The 17,989-nt window shown below is 39.3% G+C and overlaps 1 protein-coding gene across 1 annotated transcript; it reads right to left on the bottom strand.

Moving 5' to 3' along the window:
• Positions 1–7,473: 7,473 nt before the first annotated feature.
• Positions 7,474–17,485, bottom strand: tm7sf2 (transmembrane 7 superfamily member 2). The gene is made up of 11 exons (XM_080779684.1): positions 17,364–17,485; positions 16,462–16,541; positions 15,848–16,038; positions 15,552–15,606; positions 14,717–14,911; positions 14,054–14,157; positions 12,379–12,498; positions 11,820–11,988; positions 11,627–11,707; positions 10,307–10,429; positions 7,474–9,736 (listed from the first exon to the last, which is right to left on the bottom strand). The coding sequence occupies exons 1-11, from the start codon at positions 17,378–17,380 to the stop codon at positions 9,576–9,578; spliced, it is 1,296 nt and encodes a 431-aa protein (XP_080635810.1). The 5' UTR covers positions 17,381–17,485; the 3' UTR covers positions 7,474–9,575.
• Positions 17,486–17,989: the final 504 nt, after the last annotated feature.

Genomic DNA, 17,989 nt, shown 5'->3' with positions numbered 1-17,989 from the left:
CTGTGATTATTGCCAGCCTAGCCTAATGAATAAGTGTGTTGTCTTATTAAAATATTTTAGGGGTGGATTGTCCATTCATCATTTGTATGGTTAATTGAGAACCCCAGTAGGAAAGTTGAGAATGGAGACACTGAGTAGCGAATACTCTTAAGGTAGAGACAGTTTAAGAGTTTGGAGAATTTAAATTGGGGATTTTTGAATGAATTAAATTGTGGAATTTTCTTTTTTAACTTGCCTATGGCAGGTTTTATGGTCTGTCAGTATTCTTTATATGTATTTGTACCATAGGCTACTTAGACCAGGGGTTCTCAACGTTTTTGGCTAGGGACCCCCAAAAATGCTTTGGCCATGTCTCCCCACCACCAATACAAATTGACCGCTCCAATATCCTTAATAATAGAGATAATACATCATACATTAATACTGAAACCAGATATAATCATTAAGGAAAGTTTATGCAAGCATGTGTACTATGTAAACTCTAAATTTCCATTTTCCAGCCATTCAGTTGCAATATATATGTTTTGTTTTGTTTTGTTTTCTGTTTTGAAAATAATTTCGGGACCCCCCAAAATAATTGTGGGACCCCCCGTGGGGTCGCGACCCCCAGGTTGAGAACCGTTGACTTAGACAGTGTGTGTTGTGCTAAAAGATGTTCCCATGAAAGTAGTCACTGAAACCTCATAATGCTGTCAACAATGTTAAGTGTGTTCTGGACAATCACTTCTTTAAGCACAGAAACCGTGAACACGGAGGAGAAACTACAGTACAGCTGAGGTTGAATGCCATTATAGTTGATCAAAATAAGAGTTTTAGAAAATAAATATAATATTTGAATATGTCTATTTGTATCTTGTCTTTTATACATCATCTTTGTATGCTAAATGGTCTATTTGGTGGATTATTTTATATGAATTTCTACACTGCTGTATAGTTCACAATTCATTCTGTATTCTAATAAAATAGCAATGCCAAAATGAGTGTTTCCTATGTTCCACTGGATACCATATGTATACCTCTTCAACTCATTCTAACAAGGGTGTTAAATAACAGCAACTCCAAGGACCCTAAATCGGTCCATTTTGTACAGTAGGTTAATTTAACACTCTGGTTCTCACTGTGCCTTATTTTGAATAATAATAATACAAAAATGACACATTTTCTTCATCAAGTCTTTGTCCTGGGGTCCTAAAACATACAGCTGTAGTCACTGGTAACTGGTCATTTATTTAAAAAGTATTTCCCATAGAGCTTCTCAGTGACACTTTAGGCCGGGCAAGCCCTTCTCCACCTTTTCAGGCTGCGATCCCACAAAATTAATCACACTAAAACTCGGGACACCTCACCCTGACAAGCACTTTGTAGGAGTGGAATGTAGTACATTTTGCAATAAATTTCTGGTTCCACAGATAAATATTGTGAACAACGTCATAGATTTTCTTATGAATTTGGCCAATCTTTGACCAGTTTTTATATTAGTTTGTTGATAACTTTTTGATGCAATATGGTCTCTTTTTTTCTCTTTTGTTAAGTATTTAAAATGTCTTAAAAGTAATCTGGGGACCCCCAAAAAAATCATGCAGGACCAGAACCGCAGGTTGAAAACCACTGCGTTAGGGTACATGCACGTTCATCATTAATTCACACTACACAAAACACATGCCCTCCAGACTAACACCCTAGAGAGGACACGTTAAAAGTCACTGACTGTGGGTAAAAAAACTGATCATAGTTTTGGTGAGATTACACAGAATCTTATTAGGTGTACATAAATCAATTTGTAACTGATGAAAGCAAACTAAATTCATAAATATCAGTGTTATAGCAGCACAGTTACGCATCACTGAGTCACTCCAGCTGAATTACTTGACTTTCAGCCTATGAAACTGAAATTGAACGATCGAACGGTATGATCATAATCAGCCATGTTGTGTTGCCTTGGTTGGTTAGCTATAAGTTATTCATGCATCCCTCTTTTATCCATCCGGCGAGACGGGTTGCCGCAGTTTTAGGAGCAACCAAGTAACTTCTCCAGGTGCTCCTCTGAGTACTAGACCAAAAGAGTTGTGTGCAGCCCTGACTATATTACTGTATATTTCCACACTCACTCCAGAGGGCCATTATATTTCCACTCTCACACCAGAGGGCCACTATATTATATTTCCAGTCCACACTCACTCCAGAGGGCCACTATATTTCCACACTCACTCCAGAGGGCCACTATATTTCCACACTCACTCCAGAGGGCCACTATATTTCCACACTCACTCCAGAGGGCCACTATATTTCCACACTCACTCCAGAGAGCCACTATAGTTCCACACTCACTCCAGAGGGCCACTATATTTCCACACTCACTCCAGAGGACCACTATATTTCCACACTCACTCCAGAGGGCCACTATATTTCCACACTCACTCCAGAGGCCCACTATATTATATTTCCACACTCACTCCAGAGGGCCACTATATTTCCACACTCACTCCAGAGAGCCACTATAGTTCCACACTCACTCCAGAGGGCCACTATATTTCCACACTCACTCCAGAGGACCACTATATTTCCACACTCACTCCAGAGGGCCACTATATTTCCACACTCACTCCAGAGGCCCACTATATTATATTTCCACACTCACTCCAGAGGGCCATATTGCATGTATTATTGTCATAGCAAAAAGGAAAAGCCGATCTTGTAGATCAGCTATTTTTGCTATATTTGAATTGAAATCCTGAAAAGAATTGGCAACGTTTCTTTTATTGGAATCCTGAAAAATATCATCTATGAAAAGGCAACACAATGAGCATAAAATGAACCATGTAACAACAAATTGGGGAGGCAGTGCCGGTTCTAGGCCTTTAGTGGCCCCAAGCAACATAATATTATGTTGCGAACTTTTTGCGCAGTGAACACTGTAATAACATAACTGTAACAGTGTAACATCATTGTAACATTGTAACAACACTCACCGGTCTGCCCGGCCACAGGCCGGGGAGAGGCAGGGAGCCAAATCTGTACCTCTCCCCCACCGCCGTTCTGAGGAGGGTTCCAGACAAGGGTTCCAGACAAGGGTTCCAGACAAGGGCTCCAGGCATCGTTTTCCTTTAAAAATAAACAAAGAAAAAAGGATTAGACCTGAGGACAATTCTACAAATGCCTTCTAAATCCTGACAGTTTTCTGAAAAAAACTCATGTTTCTATGTCAGTGGTTCTCAAACATTTTGTTATATTTTATTAAACTTAGAACAAATACCACAGTGAATCACAGCATAATGCACGTCATGCACACATAGCTGTCGAAATAGCGGTTCGGAATAGCGGTGTGTTTAATCGTCGGAGTGGCGGGGTCTTTACCAAAGTGGAGAAACCCTGCCATTCCGATCAATAGAAGTCAATGGTCGGAATGGCGATGCGTCGAAATGCCGGTTTGGTTTGTGTGGAAAAAGTGTGAAACAATATAACAAGTTCAAGAATTCAGGTCACAAACCAGTGAAACCAGTGGGCATCATGCCTGCTTCGTGACATGGCACTGCAAAATGTAGTGCGAGGCGTTGTGAGCTTGTAAATGGGCTGACTTCACCATATTTATCTGTGGAACTGAGTGAAACTAATTGTTATGCTGCAACGGAGGTCCTCTTAATCTCTGTTATGTTACAGGACTTTGGAAAGATATATACATAGTCATCATGTGCAATATCATATAATGTGTTATGGTGTATCCCCTAGCCCAGTATGAGACAAGTAATTGTTTATCATGATGGTCTTATTGAAAATCTGTTTGGCATGTAGGTGGGTTCCAGACATCGAGGGAAGGGGAGAAGTGGAAACACCACCTGTGAAAGACAAACATCTGAGTTTGGAGAGTTAAGCTATGGGTTTGTTGTCACTTTACTGACAGAGTGGAAGAGTGACACAAAGTGAAACACATGAATATGGCAGTTGTAGTTATGAATGATAATGGTAACCTGAGTTCTAAGAATGTAAATTTCATGGATATGTTTCCCAACACTTGTTCTGAATGTTCTCTCCTGTCTCCTACTCCCAGGGGGCTATGTGAAATAATGTATGAGATAGAGCACCGCTGTTGCTGGTAGCACCTGAGGGTGGGGACTATAAAAGGCTACCTATTATCTATGCCAGTCTGTAACGAGAGTTGGTCGTTGTGCATTGAAGGCATGCTTTTATTGTTCGGATATATATTATGGACCCGGTTTTGTGTTATAAAGGGATTAAAGGCCCACCAGTGGGATTTAATATATCTACTGCCTCTGCCTCCTCACTTCACTTTTGGTCATGACCGCTCGGTCAATCCAACAAAATGCCTACAATTCCAAGTGCTTGTCAGGGTGGGAGGGTCCCCACTTCAAATATGATTGAAAAGTTTGGGAACTCTTGATCTAGACCACAAACAAAAAGGCACTTCCAAACAAAAAGGTATACCACTTCCAGCTGGCTCGCTTCCTTTTTGTTTGAACAGGGCTGATATGGATGACATACAGTACCATTCCCCACTGTCACCACGGCAACACAATTGTGTTCGAGGTTTCCCCGGCCGCTGTCTCACCCGAACGCTCTCACTCAAAAACGCATCAGTATAAAATACATGGACAGAACAGCACTGTGCTCTATAGCAGTGGCCAATCAGCACGTAATTGGGTCTGAGCCTTTCTCTTCTTTTGCAAGACAAGGCCAAGATACAGTGTATGTATGATTGACAGACAGACAGAACTAGATGGTGTATAAATGGCAATCGTGTGACATTAAAAGGCTGCTGCTCCTGCCACGGTTTGACATCTAAATGTGAATGCAATTCTCTCTCTCGCGCACACACCTCTTGCTCTTATCCTGTGTCATCCCACAGTCTTTCACACCAACCGTGATGTCTTTTTCCTTTCCAGCAAACCTCCATAATTGTCTCCTCTCATTGCCCCTCCCTCCTACGCCTGTGCTTTCAGAGCGACGTTACCATGGAAACTGGTACAAGTTACAACTGATGGATTTGGAACCTTGGAATTGCATGCTCAATTGGCACGCACACAATTGGCACGTGCGCGCACGCACACACACACACACACACACACACACACACACACACACACACACACACACATTTGTACATTGGTATTCAATAGATCAACAAGTGCAATTTGTGTAGGTTTAGGTTCACAGAATGCAATGACAAAGGCACTTACTGTAGCAGCAAAATCCCCTGGCTGGTATAAGGGATAGAAAAGGGAGAGCTGTATAAGTGTATAATATATATTTCAACATACGCATTAAAATCAATAACACAAAGCACTATGCAGGACAGGTGCTAATATGCACAGCTACTAAGACAAAAAATAAGACTAAATATTATTAGCTCAGTAATGTGATATGTTGCCTGACTACTTAAACAGAGCGGACATAGAATATCTATAATCTTGTGACATGTTGTGAGCCTCAAGATCTGCTCTGCTATTTTGGGGGGAAATTGATTTGACTTATTTTCTTTGCCAGGAGTTTTCTCTCCTGTCCGTCCATCCATGTGTGTCTGTGAACAGCTAATCTCCAGCAACGTTGGACCGATCAGCGTGAAAGGTTGCTAGAACAGTTCCAGTATATGATAACTCTTGATTCACACTGTACAATCATGCCATACTTTGTGCCATACTAGATTTTCTGCAAATTTCTCTGTGTTTTCTTCTAAACACACTTTTTGCTATTACACCTATCAAATTTGGTCCAAAACGAACACAAATTGGTATGATAAAATGTGACTTCAGACAACCGGGACAGAAATTGTATATCAGTTCACAACTCATATTTCTTGCATCTGAGTTATGGCAATGACCCATAAATGGTCAAACAAGCCAGGCAACTGTCAGTATACTGGTCAGTATTCTGGTGTCAGTATCCTGGTGTCATTATTCTGGTGTTAGTATCCTGACCTGGTGTGGTGTCAGTACCTGGTAAGTATCCTGCTGTCCATATGCTGGTAAGTTAAAGTATCCTGGTCAGTATGCTGGTGTCGTCAGTATACTCATCATCAGTATCTTGGTGTCAGTACCTGGTCAGTATGCTGGTGTTGTCAGTATCCTGTGGTCATAAAACAGCACTGTTTGAGAAATTAGTTGAAAACCTTATAGCCACCTTTTTGTAAGCAAAAGTACTAGAAACATCGAACATCCATGGTTTTGAACTACAAACCTACTCATTAGTTCCTTAAAGGCGTTAACAATTCTTCAAAAATAGAGGATCTACAAGCATATAGATAGCACAGCACGAAATTAGTAAATTACACACTATGAGCTTGTATATCTGCTACTTTTGAATAGCCAAAGTATTACATTTTTAGCTCAAATCTAAAATGACAGATGCTTTCCCGGTGGGTTAAAAAAAAGAGAAATTTTGATATATGTTATGACATATCTGTCTTTCTCTTCTATTCAGTCCAGGTGTCTTCCAGAATAACAGTATTTAGAAAGTAGCATATATGGTGCTTTCTATACGAGTTGGATTTTATAACCTAATGTAGCCATTAGATCTAATGAACGTATTAAATGCCACCTGAAACGATCATGTTTTTAACAGCAATATATCACCATACCATCTTGAGGGTCTGTGATGAGCCACAGGTAATGTTGCATTTAAAAGATTTGGCTGACAAGCAGACTTCTTCCTTCTTATGAACATTGCAAAATTGCTGAATAACCTTTTTAACACAAGTACATTGTTGTTGCATGCAGCTAAAATTAGCTGCACGTTATGCAAGCTACTGACGTCTGAACTGCGAACCACCGCAGTGACATCACTTAGGTTAAATTATCTTTTACAACATTTCAATACAATACAGCTGTTGCTACAGCAACAGGTCTTCATTTCCCAGGGTATCCATGGATAGTTCAAAAGCTTATTATGGTTGCTACCTTTTCTGTACATTCTCAGGATTTCCCAAAGTGTTTCAGCTCGAGACCCAATAGAGAAATGTTGTCTTCCAATATTACCAAAATGCATTATGGAATAAATAACTTAGCCTTATTAATTAATCCCCCCCCCACCCCTGTTTTCCACTAACAAAATAGTATTTAATTTTTGCATGACCCATAATTAGGTCCCGACCCAGTGTTTGGGAAACTGTTCTATAATGTGTCCAGGTTTATTTTTTGTATCCGTTTGTGAATATCAGTAGCTGACAGGAAATGAACTTGGACCCAAGCTGTTCCCTAGCAACACAATTCCACTGGCAAGGTATATTGCAGTGCCTATTACAGTACATTCCAGTCACCAATTTTCTTTGAGATAACTTTTGTCTTGTACTGTTGCCACTAACTTAACATTTTTCCTTCCCTTTTTTTCTTTTTCTTAGCTCTGTACTGAGATCATTAGTAATTATGTTTTAATTGCTGCACAGAGTATTTATCAATGTAAAAATGTAACTGAGACTTTGAGAATGTATCAAACCATGTTTATTCTAAGTGCATTCGACAGGATTACAGTACAGTACACTTTACAAAATGGAATATAACAATAGTTCTTAAGTATTGCAAAAAATATGTACCGATAGTTTCCGGTAAAACAATAATATTCTAACTTGACCCTTAAGTATAATTTCCCAGTACTCCCAGGAACTAATATTGATTTACTTGATGGCTGCTGATAAACTTTACCAATGTTTGAATGTGTTCTTTTTCTGCAGAATGTAAATAGTGATTCTGGCTGAACTAAGGTTGAGAATGCGGAGTCCCTATATACTGGAATCAGTGGACTTGGCTAAAGTACATTCAAACAGGGTCTGTCAAAGCACAGTGTCAAGTTCACACACCAGGATATATCAGAAATTAGACACAAGAGAAGAAATGGCCAAGAAGTAATAAACATATTTGTGTGGCATGTATGTTATAAATTAATAGAGGTATGTATCCAGTATACCATTGTCTCCTGTAGAGGATCAGAGATGTCCAGTCCTACTGAAACCTCTGGTGACATACATTCAGTTAAAACTGGGTGGAAACTGAAAATAATAAATAAAATAACTTCACAGAACCAATGCAAAGCCTTTAGGGGAGTCCTGGTATCAGGATGATTTTTAAAGCCCACTGATAGATCAATTATTGTGTGAAAACATTTAGACTACGGTACATGAGCTTGCACACTAGTTCTGTGTAACTGTTAAGTGATTCCCAACAGATTTCCACACCTGTTGTTTTGAGAAGCTGCTTGTTTCGGGCCACTCAACATCCTGTGTATGAGGCTCGTTGGATGCGCCCTAGTCTCTGAAGTCAAAGTGTTGACTCACACTCAGATTTGCCTTCCGTCATAGTCTATGCAACGGAAGCGCTGAAAATGATCAGGACTAAAAGTTAAAGTCATACTGTGTAACAATTCAATTAAACAAAAGTTATCATGTTCATGTTTTGTATCCCTCTGGATCCAGGAGCACCAGCGATAGTTTTACATCACTTTTTTCGCCATGAGCACCTGGTAATTCTGATATAGATTTGATATAACTGGTATATTTCTCCCAGTAACCATTTCACATAACACTATTTGTAGTCACGCCATAATGATGCAGGCACCGTAAATATTTTTTTTATAAAAGTGAATAAATACCATTTCTGACAATATTGTTGCTTTCAAAATAATCTTGGTGCTGGCATTCATTTTGGAGGAACTTGTTTAAAACTGAATTCTGGGAATCCCAGTTCTAGCATAACACTTCTGTGTTATTAAAAGGACTGCTAATGGATGTTACACACAGTATGACTTTAACTTACTGTATCTTTATGGTGTCACCTTATATTTTTATCCATTAACCACTTAAACCCGTTGACATGAGGTCCTCCAGTGGTCTTGCTCTTGGCCCTGTCATTTTTGCCCTGTATACTAAATATTTTAGCTAAAACTAGCAGATAAAGCTCACAATATTGTAAGGTTGACGTTGTAGGCCTGCTATTTTCATAGAATGTTAGCATATTATTATGAAATGAGGCTGGTTAACAACTGGACTTGGACAGGGTCAAAACAACAATAAATGGAGATACAGTAGGTGAAAGATAGGCATTGTTTACTGTATATCCTGTTACCCAAAAAGGGTTTATTGTACTAGCAGCACTGAAGCCTTGAAATGTCTTGGCTTGGACTAACGTAGGCTTTTATTTGATTTCATGAATGAATAAAAACAAAAACAAACTAAAAGTACCATAAACAGATTTAAAACAGGATTAAGTGTAAATAGTGATGCATCATGAATAATCCTATGAATGAACCTTAATCTTAACGCCCTGAACTGAACGCAGCAGGCATCAACCACACTGGAGGTGTCAAGTGGATGATTCAAAGCACAATTCTATGTTGGAGCATCAATGCAGGGCACAGGCCACCTTGTCTGTTAAAGTACAGTTGATCAAATTGAATGATGAGTGAATCATGACTCGCACAAAATGCTGTTACTTACATTCCTTATGATTGAAAATTGAGTAACTTTCAGGTTATTGTCATTGTTTAAATTGCTTCAGGAAGTCACAGTTTCGCTCCCTGAATTTGGTCTTATGATTTAGTTCAACTCAGAATTGACTGAGCACTTACTTTCCTCCTCAGTATATGTAAGGGAAGATCCTGTAAGGTACACGTCGACAGTATGTCTCCCACGCCAGACCATATTTGGTCCGACATTGTCTTTCATCCCGTGCTTCTCGGTGGATCAGCAAGATGGTAAAATACACAACGTAAAAGTAAGGCAGAAGATGGGAGAATCCTACAAACCAAATCAGAGAACAGGGATTAATGGTTTATGGTTTATGGAAGCGGCACAGTGGGTTAGAATTCAGGGACAATAAAATAGATTTTAATGCAATCTTTTAAATTATATATTATAGGATAACATAGCCCATGTTATCCTATAATATAACATTCTAGTGTCAAGTTCTAGCTCTAGTTTCAGAGCTAAAATTATGCCTAAGCATGTGCAAGTATTGATACATTCAAATAGGTATATGCATGTGTGATGGACAAAATGTGATTTTTGAATTGTTATCTAGGCCTGTCAAAATTATTACATAATCACCTAAATCACAATTATTTTAGATTTGTTTAAGTAAAGGTATTACTTTAAGTATAAAGTAATGTTATTTGTCCTATCTGACCTGTGCAAGTTTTGTTTACAAAGCCTAAGAGCCAAACAATCTTTATTTGTAATGTTCCAATGTTCAATGACAGAAACACAATTAAATCATTAATCACAATCACAATCAATCATCAAGTAAATGTGTGTCACATGCTTGTACAGTAGCAAATCTACGTAGTGTATGGTTTTGTGCTGACTCACCACAGGGTATAGTCCACGCCAAGGCCATCAGAAGGTCACCCAGGTAGTTAGGATGACGAACCAGGCCCCACCAGCCAGACACCAACAGTCTCTTCCCTGTTGCCGTGGCGATTGTTTCCAACTCTACAAGGACACCATTGAGAGGCTGACCATCTGAATCGCAATCCGTGTACCAGGAGCTACACTTGGCGGCTCACATGTACAGCAAGCACAAATTGCACAATATCTGCTCACAGAAACCTCCTATCTCCACGTTCTAACTTGGTTTTTTAGGGGGGGGGGGGGTTGTAAGTTAAGGCCCTACTTGATCATACTAGAGCATCACAAAAGCATCAAAAGTAGCAGATATGCAAGCTCGAAACGCTGTGCGAAGCGGCATGTTTTGAGGTTGTAGATCTTCTGATTTTGATTTTAATCTTCTTTATATAGTATAATTTTATGGTCCATTTTTATAACAAACTGTAAATGCATTTTCTACCATGCTACCGGGTTTGATGTGTCTAGGTAGGTTTGATTGATTGATTGATTGATTGAAAATGTTATGAACAGTTTATAGAATGGGTACGGTTCAACGAAAGTACAGATCAATACAAAATCTGCTAAGAGGATAAAACCAGAAAAGCACTAAGACCCGTTTACATAAGGGTCCTCCATATTCAACACATCAGCAAGACATGCAAAAAAAATATAAAGTTCTATGTGAAAAAAATAAAATAAAAAGCATCACATTTATGTGAAACTTTATGTGTAAGAACCTATAGTGTGTGTGACATCATCATACCCGGAAGTTATGCGGGGACACCTACTGAGTGTCAAAAAAAACTACTTTCTCGCCTTGATTGGCCATACATAAGATATATATATAATACAGAAAAGTCCTATCTGATTGACAGCCCATACATCCAAACACAAAAGTCCTATCTGATTGACAGCCCATACATCCAAAGTTCCAAACACAAAAGTCCTATCTAATTGACAGCCCATACATCCAAACACAAAAGTCCTATCTAATTGACAGCCCACACTGTACATCCAAACAGAAAAGTCCCATCTGATTGACAGCCCATACTGTACATCCAAACAGAAAAGTCCTATCTGATTGACAGCCCATACATCCAAGCAGGAAAGTCTGATCTGATTGCATTAAACAACGTTAAACGACGTTAAACTCACTTTATTAGATTTTCCCAAGGTCTGAATAGCAGAAGATCCGCATCTGAATATGTTCAGTGTGAATGTATGAAAACCTGAATAAAGCAGTCTTCATGTAGAGAAGAAAGAAAAGAGGCATTGAGAAAGAGACTATAAACATTCACTCACTAGAAACACTCGGGTGCGTGGGGTCCCGACGAAATTGGTTCTTCTCCGAGTTGGACTTTCTGAAAATATAATACCCGACACCTAGCAACAGGAAGGAAATATACTGAACGTTAACATGATTCTAATTGATGTAATAAAAAAAGAATAAAAACAAATGTCGTCATGATAAAATGGTAGACCACTCACTGATTACCATTCAAACCAATTATGACTGCGGCTCCAAGTGCGCTGAGGGACTGCGGGTGCACGACTAGAAAAGCAGCCTGGAGGCTGTAGGTAAAGGGAACCCAAGCCAAGTCCCCAAAGGCCAGCATGAAGCCAAAGCCATCGTGTACAATGTCCATGGTAGTGAGAACAGCTTCCTGTTGAACACAGAGGTGCATGAGAGTGGAGCACGTCCTACATGTACCTGTATCAACACTGTATAAATACTCGGTTACAAGTAAAAGTCTGGTATTACAAATGTTTGAGTAAAGGTAACTATTGGCATCAAAATATAATTCAAGTACTAAAAGTAGAAGTACTACTCATTATGCAGAATGTCCCATTTCACAAAATGTATAAAAATCTTTTGAAAATAATAGATCTACAAGCTCAGGTATTTTCAAATAGCCAAAGCCATCATGTGCCCAATTGGCCATGTCATTATAGGTGAAAATGTTGTGAGCTTGTAGATCAGCTATTTTCAAATAGCCAAAGTATTAAATAGTTGTTAAAGGAAAACATAAATTAGACTTGGATGGGCCTCTCACCTCGTTCCATAAAGCATCAGATACATACAGCAGCTGGAACAAATTGATCAGTATCATGGCCAGGGAGGGGGAATCCCTTAGCTCAACCTCCTTCATCAGCATCCCAAAGTTTACGACCACCTGATTGGAATAAAGTACAAGATAATACTGTTCAATAGAACTTAAGTTAATCAAACTTATCGATTTTCAAAAATAGCAAGCCTTCAAGCTCACAATGTGCCGCATCGCAATGAGAAATATACAAAAAAGTAAAAAAAATAGGGCATAAATGATTAATCATACTAATACATTTAGTAGATTATAAAAAACTATTAGAATGTTTTTGCATTGATTTGCACTGGTTGATTATTTGATTGATCAAAAAAGTAATTGATAGAATCATTGCAAAATAATCGATAGTTGCAGCCTTACTGTTCAATGTATGAAAATAAAAAAACAATACATAGACTTGATTGTCAAGTGGACTTCTCTAGAAGACTGGTGGACAAAATGTTTGGAATACTTTTCAACACTACAACAAGCTATTTTCATGACAAGCAACTCAGCGGTCGATGCAGTGGCTGTTCAAAGGTAACTTTAAACATAGGCAGGGAAGCCTGAAAGACTATCTGACCATCTCGGTGATTATAGCAGTTAAACGGAGAAGCTCTACTTGATGCTATCCAGTGGTGGACAAAGTACAAAGATAAAGGTAGATACATAAACTCCTGGTCAAATATTACTCCACTGTCTACAAGTGAAGGTCAAATTAAAGTACAGGAATATTTGTATTTTTCATGTGACGATCACAGTCTGTCACAGTCACCAAGAGTTCAGGCTAGTTGAGGAGCTTGGGACCATTCAGGTATCACACTTCTTGATTTTCTGATAGGTTGGCCATGGAACTAGCCCAGGCAGGGGTGAAGAGCTGGCCGATAAGGAGGTAAATTGGCCATCAAACTCGATGATGACATGGTCAAGAAGAGGCCAGACTAGGCATTTGTGTCTGAAATACTCTTCTACAGTTTCTACAGGAGCACTTGTCCTTCGCATGTACTGTATCTCCCAGTGACCCTCATGGGCAACATGACAGAATCCACATATTCATTATTGTCTTCAACTATTTGCTGGTAGATTCTGCCATCAGCAGATGTCACAGGAAGAAAGGCCAAGCTCACAAGCAACCAAGAAGTGTGATCCTTGAATGTTCACAAGCTTCTCAATTAGCCTGAATAATATCAGTTAATAGTCTGATGTATAATAGTATGTACATTAATTGAACAGAGGTGATTTTTCTGAGAATATAAACCAAGACATGGGATGTGTGGAATTGGTCATTAAGACATTACTCATTTCCGAGTTAGTGCGGGGAAGACAACCGTGAAACAGGGAATGACATGCATCATGACTCTTGCTCCCGTTTCAAACCAAGCGCCACATTTAAGGTCAATAATAAAGGCTTGCTTCAGGCTGCAGGCAAATCTGATTCTCAAATCTTATCTTTAGGACTGAATTTTCAGTTATTTGCAATTGATTAGGACTGAATATCCACAGTTATTTGCAATTGATCAGATTTTTGTATTCAGGCATCATTGACCTACAGTATCTGCTATGGTTGCTGTGGTAATGAAGTAACGACATAGGCGTGAGTAAGACAGATTTTCAGCTTTTCAGAATTTCCTGCATTTTTACTCACCCAGCCAATCAGACCAGGTCTTAGCTCACAGAAGTATTTAAGGTCAAAGTTTCCAATGCGGGGGTTTAGCTCTCGTCCCATAAAGAAATCATACAAGGGGTTTCCTAGACAGGACAGGACACAGGGAATAGGAACAACAGAGAAGCCAAATGCTGTAAATAACTAGTCATTTCCATTCTAAATTTCCAAACCATTACATTCAAGACATATATAGTATTAATTTAAAACACCTAAAAAATGATTAGTCTGCTTTGCTATCAACTTGAATGAATGTTTGCCTTTATTTAACCCATTTAGACCATATAGAAGCAATTATCATTGCTGACGGCAGAAACCTCTATGTTTTTATGTTTTAAATGTTGTGTTTTTTCATAAATTAACGACCTACTTGATGATAACACAGCATCACACAAAAGTATCTAAAGTAGCAGATCTACAAACTCGAAACGCAGCATGCTGCGTTTTTCTTTAGCTTGTCGATCAGCTACTTTTTTTTATTTGAATCCCGAAAAGGTCTCCACCCGACACAGACGATATATACATATACTGTATATATTCAACTAAAATGACACAGAGGCTTGAAGGTATAACAACGTATAGGTGTAAGTGTAACAGGCCTAAATGGAATAAGTGTGTGGTCAGTAGTTTTCAAAGTATTCTCACCTGTGTTTCCACCAACAGCGAGTGCATGATTAGGTGCCCAAAAGGAACGTATGTAGAGGTAGAAGGAGAGAAGGTAGGATGTTCCAATTGAACACACTGCCAGGGGCACCAGAAGCTCAAATAAATAACCCAGAGGTGCTCCCAACGACAGCAACAGCATCAGCAACAAAACAGTGATGCACAGGGCATGGAAGCCTGAGAGAGAGAAATAACATGTAACGCTAATGTCTATTATATTAAACAAATGCTAACGTTTTGACAAACAGCCTTATATAATGGTGTATTACATACCCTGAAAATGACATTGAAGACGACTGTCAAAATGTTGGTGTTTAATAAACCCTCATTGCATAGTGGCTATGAGTTGTGCGACTGATTTTAGTTTATGTATTTTTTGTGGCTTTCGCCTTTATTTAATATTTTTTATGGAGGGACAGACAGTAGGCTGACAGGAAATGGGGAGAGATATGGGGGGGTGACATGCAGTAAAGGCCGTCGGGATCGGGAGTCGAACCCGTGGCACACTGCCAGACTGGATTACCTGCCAAGGTGCCTGGACCGCTGAGCCACGGCCCAGGCCTGTGCGACTGATTTTTGGCTTAAGAATAGTACTTAATAATGAATAACAATACATAAGGGTGTATATAGACATAACAAAACATGTTATATAAAACTTTAAGAAAACCTCCAGTGAATAGCATAGAAATTCTGTTGAAAGGAACCATGAGGAATTTATTTATATATATTTGGCACTGCAATGTTTAAAAGCATTACAAATATAATTAAAGCAGATCATAACATAACATCGTAAAAGCACCCCAAAACCCCACCATACCATTTATGGGATACTTGAGGCGTGTTCCATCCCTCAGTACTAAGCCCTCAGATACCTATAGGTAAACATAGTCAAATCAAATCATTGCATATATTACACTACAGTAATAATATACACACCATTGCACATATGCAAAATATGCCCAAACTAATATTTTACACAAAGAACTATATATATTGGTAAATTACAAACTGTAATTTACAAATGAAATACTGCTAGCGTTAATTTGTGGGTTGTGATTTTAAGCAGAAACAACTTTATCTTAAGTAAATAAATGTAATCTCAACTTTTTATACCTTTCCCACTGGTAGCATATAAAGGAAGGCATGCAGGGCCAACCAGCCCAGCAGTAGTTTGACTGCTATAGGATCCCAGAGGTAACTGGGAAGGGCAGGGGGCCACTTAAGCACACTAGCCTCCGGTGATCGACATACGCTGAGCAGGTAGAGAACAGTCAGTGGGAGGAAGATAGGAATGCACGTTGCACCTGAGAAAGAACACAAGAGATGAATATGGGGGGGTTCAATACGAGAATTCTGTCCTTCATCTCTCCCTCTTCGTCACACACACACACACACACACACACACACACACAGTCACACACAGTCACACACAGTCACACACACACACACACACACACACACACACACACACACACACACACACAATATAACTAAGGCAGCCACGCCTACAGTATATCCTAAAGCAGTGGTTCTCAAACTTTAATTTCCAAGCACCTGCATAATTCTGAGTATTACAGACATGTACGCCGGGTTGTCTCTCAAGGAACCCTGAGGGTCCCTGGACCCTACTTTGAGAGCCACTGTCTTCTAGACTCAGTCTAGAGCAAAGATTGAGGTACTATAAAGCTGACATGTGCAGAATCTGAGGAAGCGTCTTGTAGACTCACCTAAAGTGCCTCCGAATTCCTTCTCTGTGGCATGAGAGGATCTGTGTTTGACCGATTGACTGTTCCTCATTATTGGTTCTCTGGGAAAATGACAGATTTCAAGCAACAAAATTAAGAAAGGGAAATAATGAGGAACTAATGGAAATAAATAGATCATATTTCAGTTACAATTTGTTACAGCAGTGATAGTGCAGTGAAAACTAGTGCACTTCAGTTCTGAACAATCGCCTCCTTCAAATACATGTTTGATAATATTAGGCAATGAGCCTATTTTAATTCTAAAGAGATATGGCAAGATGTGCGTTCCTGTCCCTGGTCATTAAAGACCCCACAAAGGTCTGGTTCCAACGCAACTTTATGTGACTATACTGCCTTATAGTTTAAAACATTTGACTTTTCGTATAAATCTATCAATTTTGAACGCAAGGAGGCGATGTGAAGAATTCACTACCTTTACCTGTGGAGTTGAGCCGCTCTTTTTACACCGGTGTCCATGGACACGCGCATTTTAATAAATACAGTTGTGGGTAAAAAGCCATATACGCATTATTATATGGCATTACGCAAAAAAGCACAATCCAAATGTGTCCCGTCCGGCATAAGTGCATCCACACGCATTTAATCAAAATATTGCTTTCACAAGGACACTGCAATGCAGTCGTTGGCATTATTATTATTGATATACCGGTAATAATATCCACTGTTTGGACGTCTATATTATGCAACATAATCAGATGTAGCTCGATCCATCACTTGAATGACGACACGGAAATGATCTCAGACAGAAATGAGATCTCAGCGTGTAGCGAGCGATTGCGCTCCATACAGTCAAATACATTTCACTCACTGGAATAATCAGTAATGTGTGATTTTTAATAAAGCAATAAGTGGTGATGTCTTACCGGTGTAATGCATGCATGGAGCTGTGATCAGAGAGGAACTTGTGCAATGAAGAAAACGCCCCCAAACAGACGTTGTCAGCATTGAATGGCCTGTAAGCCAATGAAATGCTTCCATGGTCATCAGAAGAGCGTGGAGGAGAACCTTTGGCCAATCATGTATGTAGGTAGGATGACTGGCGAGGCTCGGAGGCTGTTTCACACTATATCTATGGTTTCACAACTCATGCTTCATAAATGTATTTTAAATCCTTTAACGCTGCGATCTGGAACTTATTTAGCTGAATACAATCTTATTTCAACCACTATGTACGCCTATTGATAAAATATGTGTCATACAATTTTAAATAAGCACATCTGCAGTAGGCTGGATATGGTAGCCCATACACTTCCATTGATAAATGTATAGCCTTGTGTCGACACCTACTGGTTGACAAGTAGTATTGCCTGAAGCAGGGATTGAGATTCTGTATGTCACCTACAGGCTACACTATAGCAGTGACAGTGGTTCCTAAACTGGAGGTCCCCAAATTATTTTGGGTGGTCCCCAGATGATTTACTTAATGTATAACATACAGAGTTAAGTGTATACAGGGTACCGTTACTACCGTATCTGCACATTTCACAAC

This window comes from Protomyctophum bolini (genome assembly GCF_963924005.1).
Source record: "Protomyctophum bolini genome assembly, chromosome: 13".
NCBI classification, from domain to species: Eukaryota; Metazoa; Chordata; class Actinopteri; order Myctophiformes; family Myctophidae; genus Protomyctophum; species Protomyctophum bolini.
Note: the sequence above shows the minus strand (reverse complement) of the source record. Positions and strands in the feature narration are given on the sequence as shown.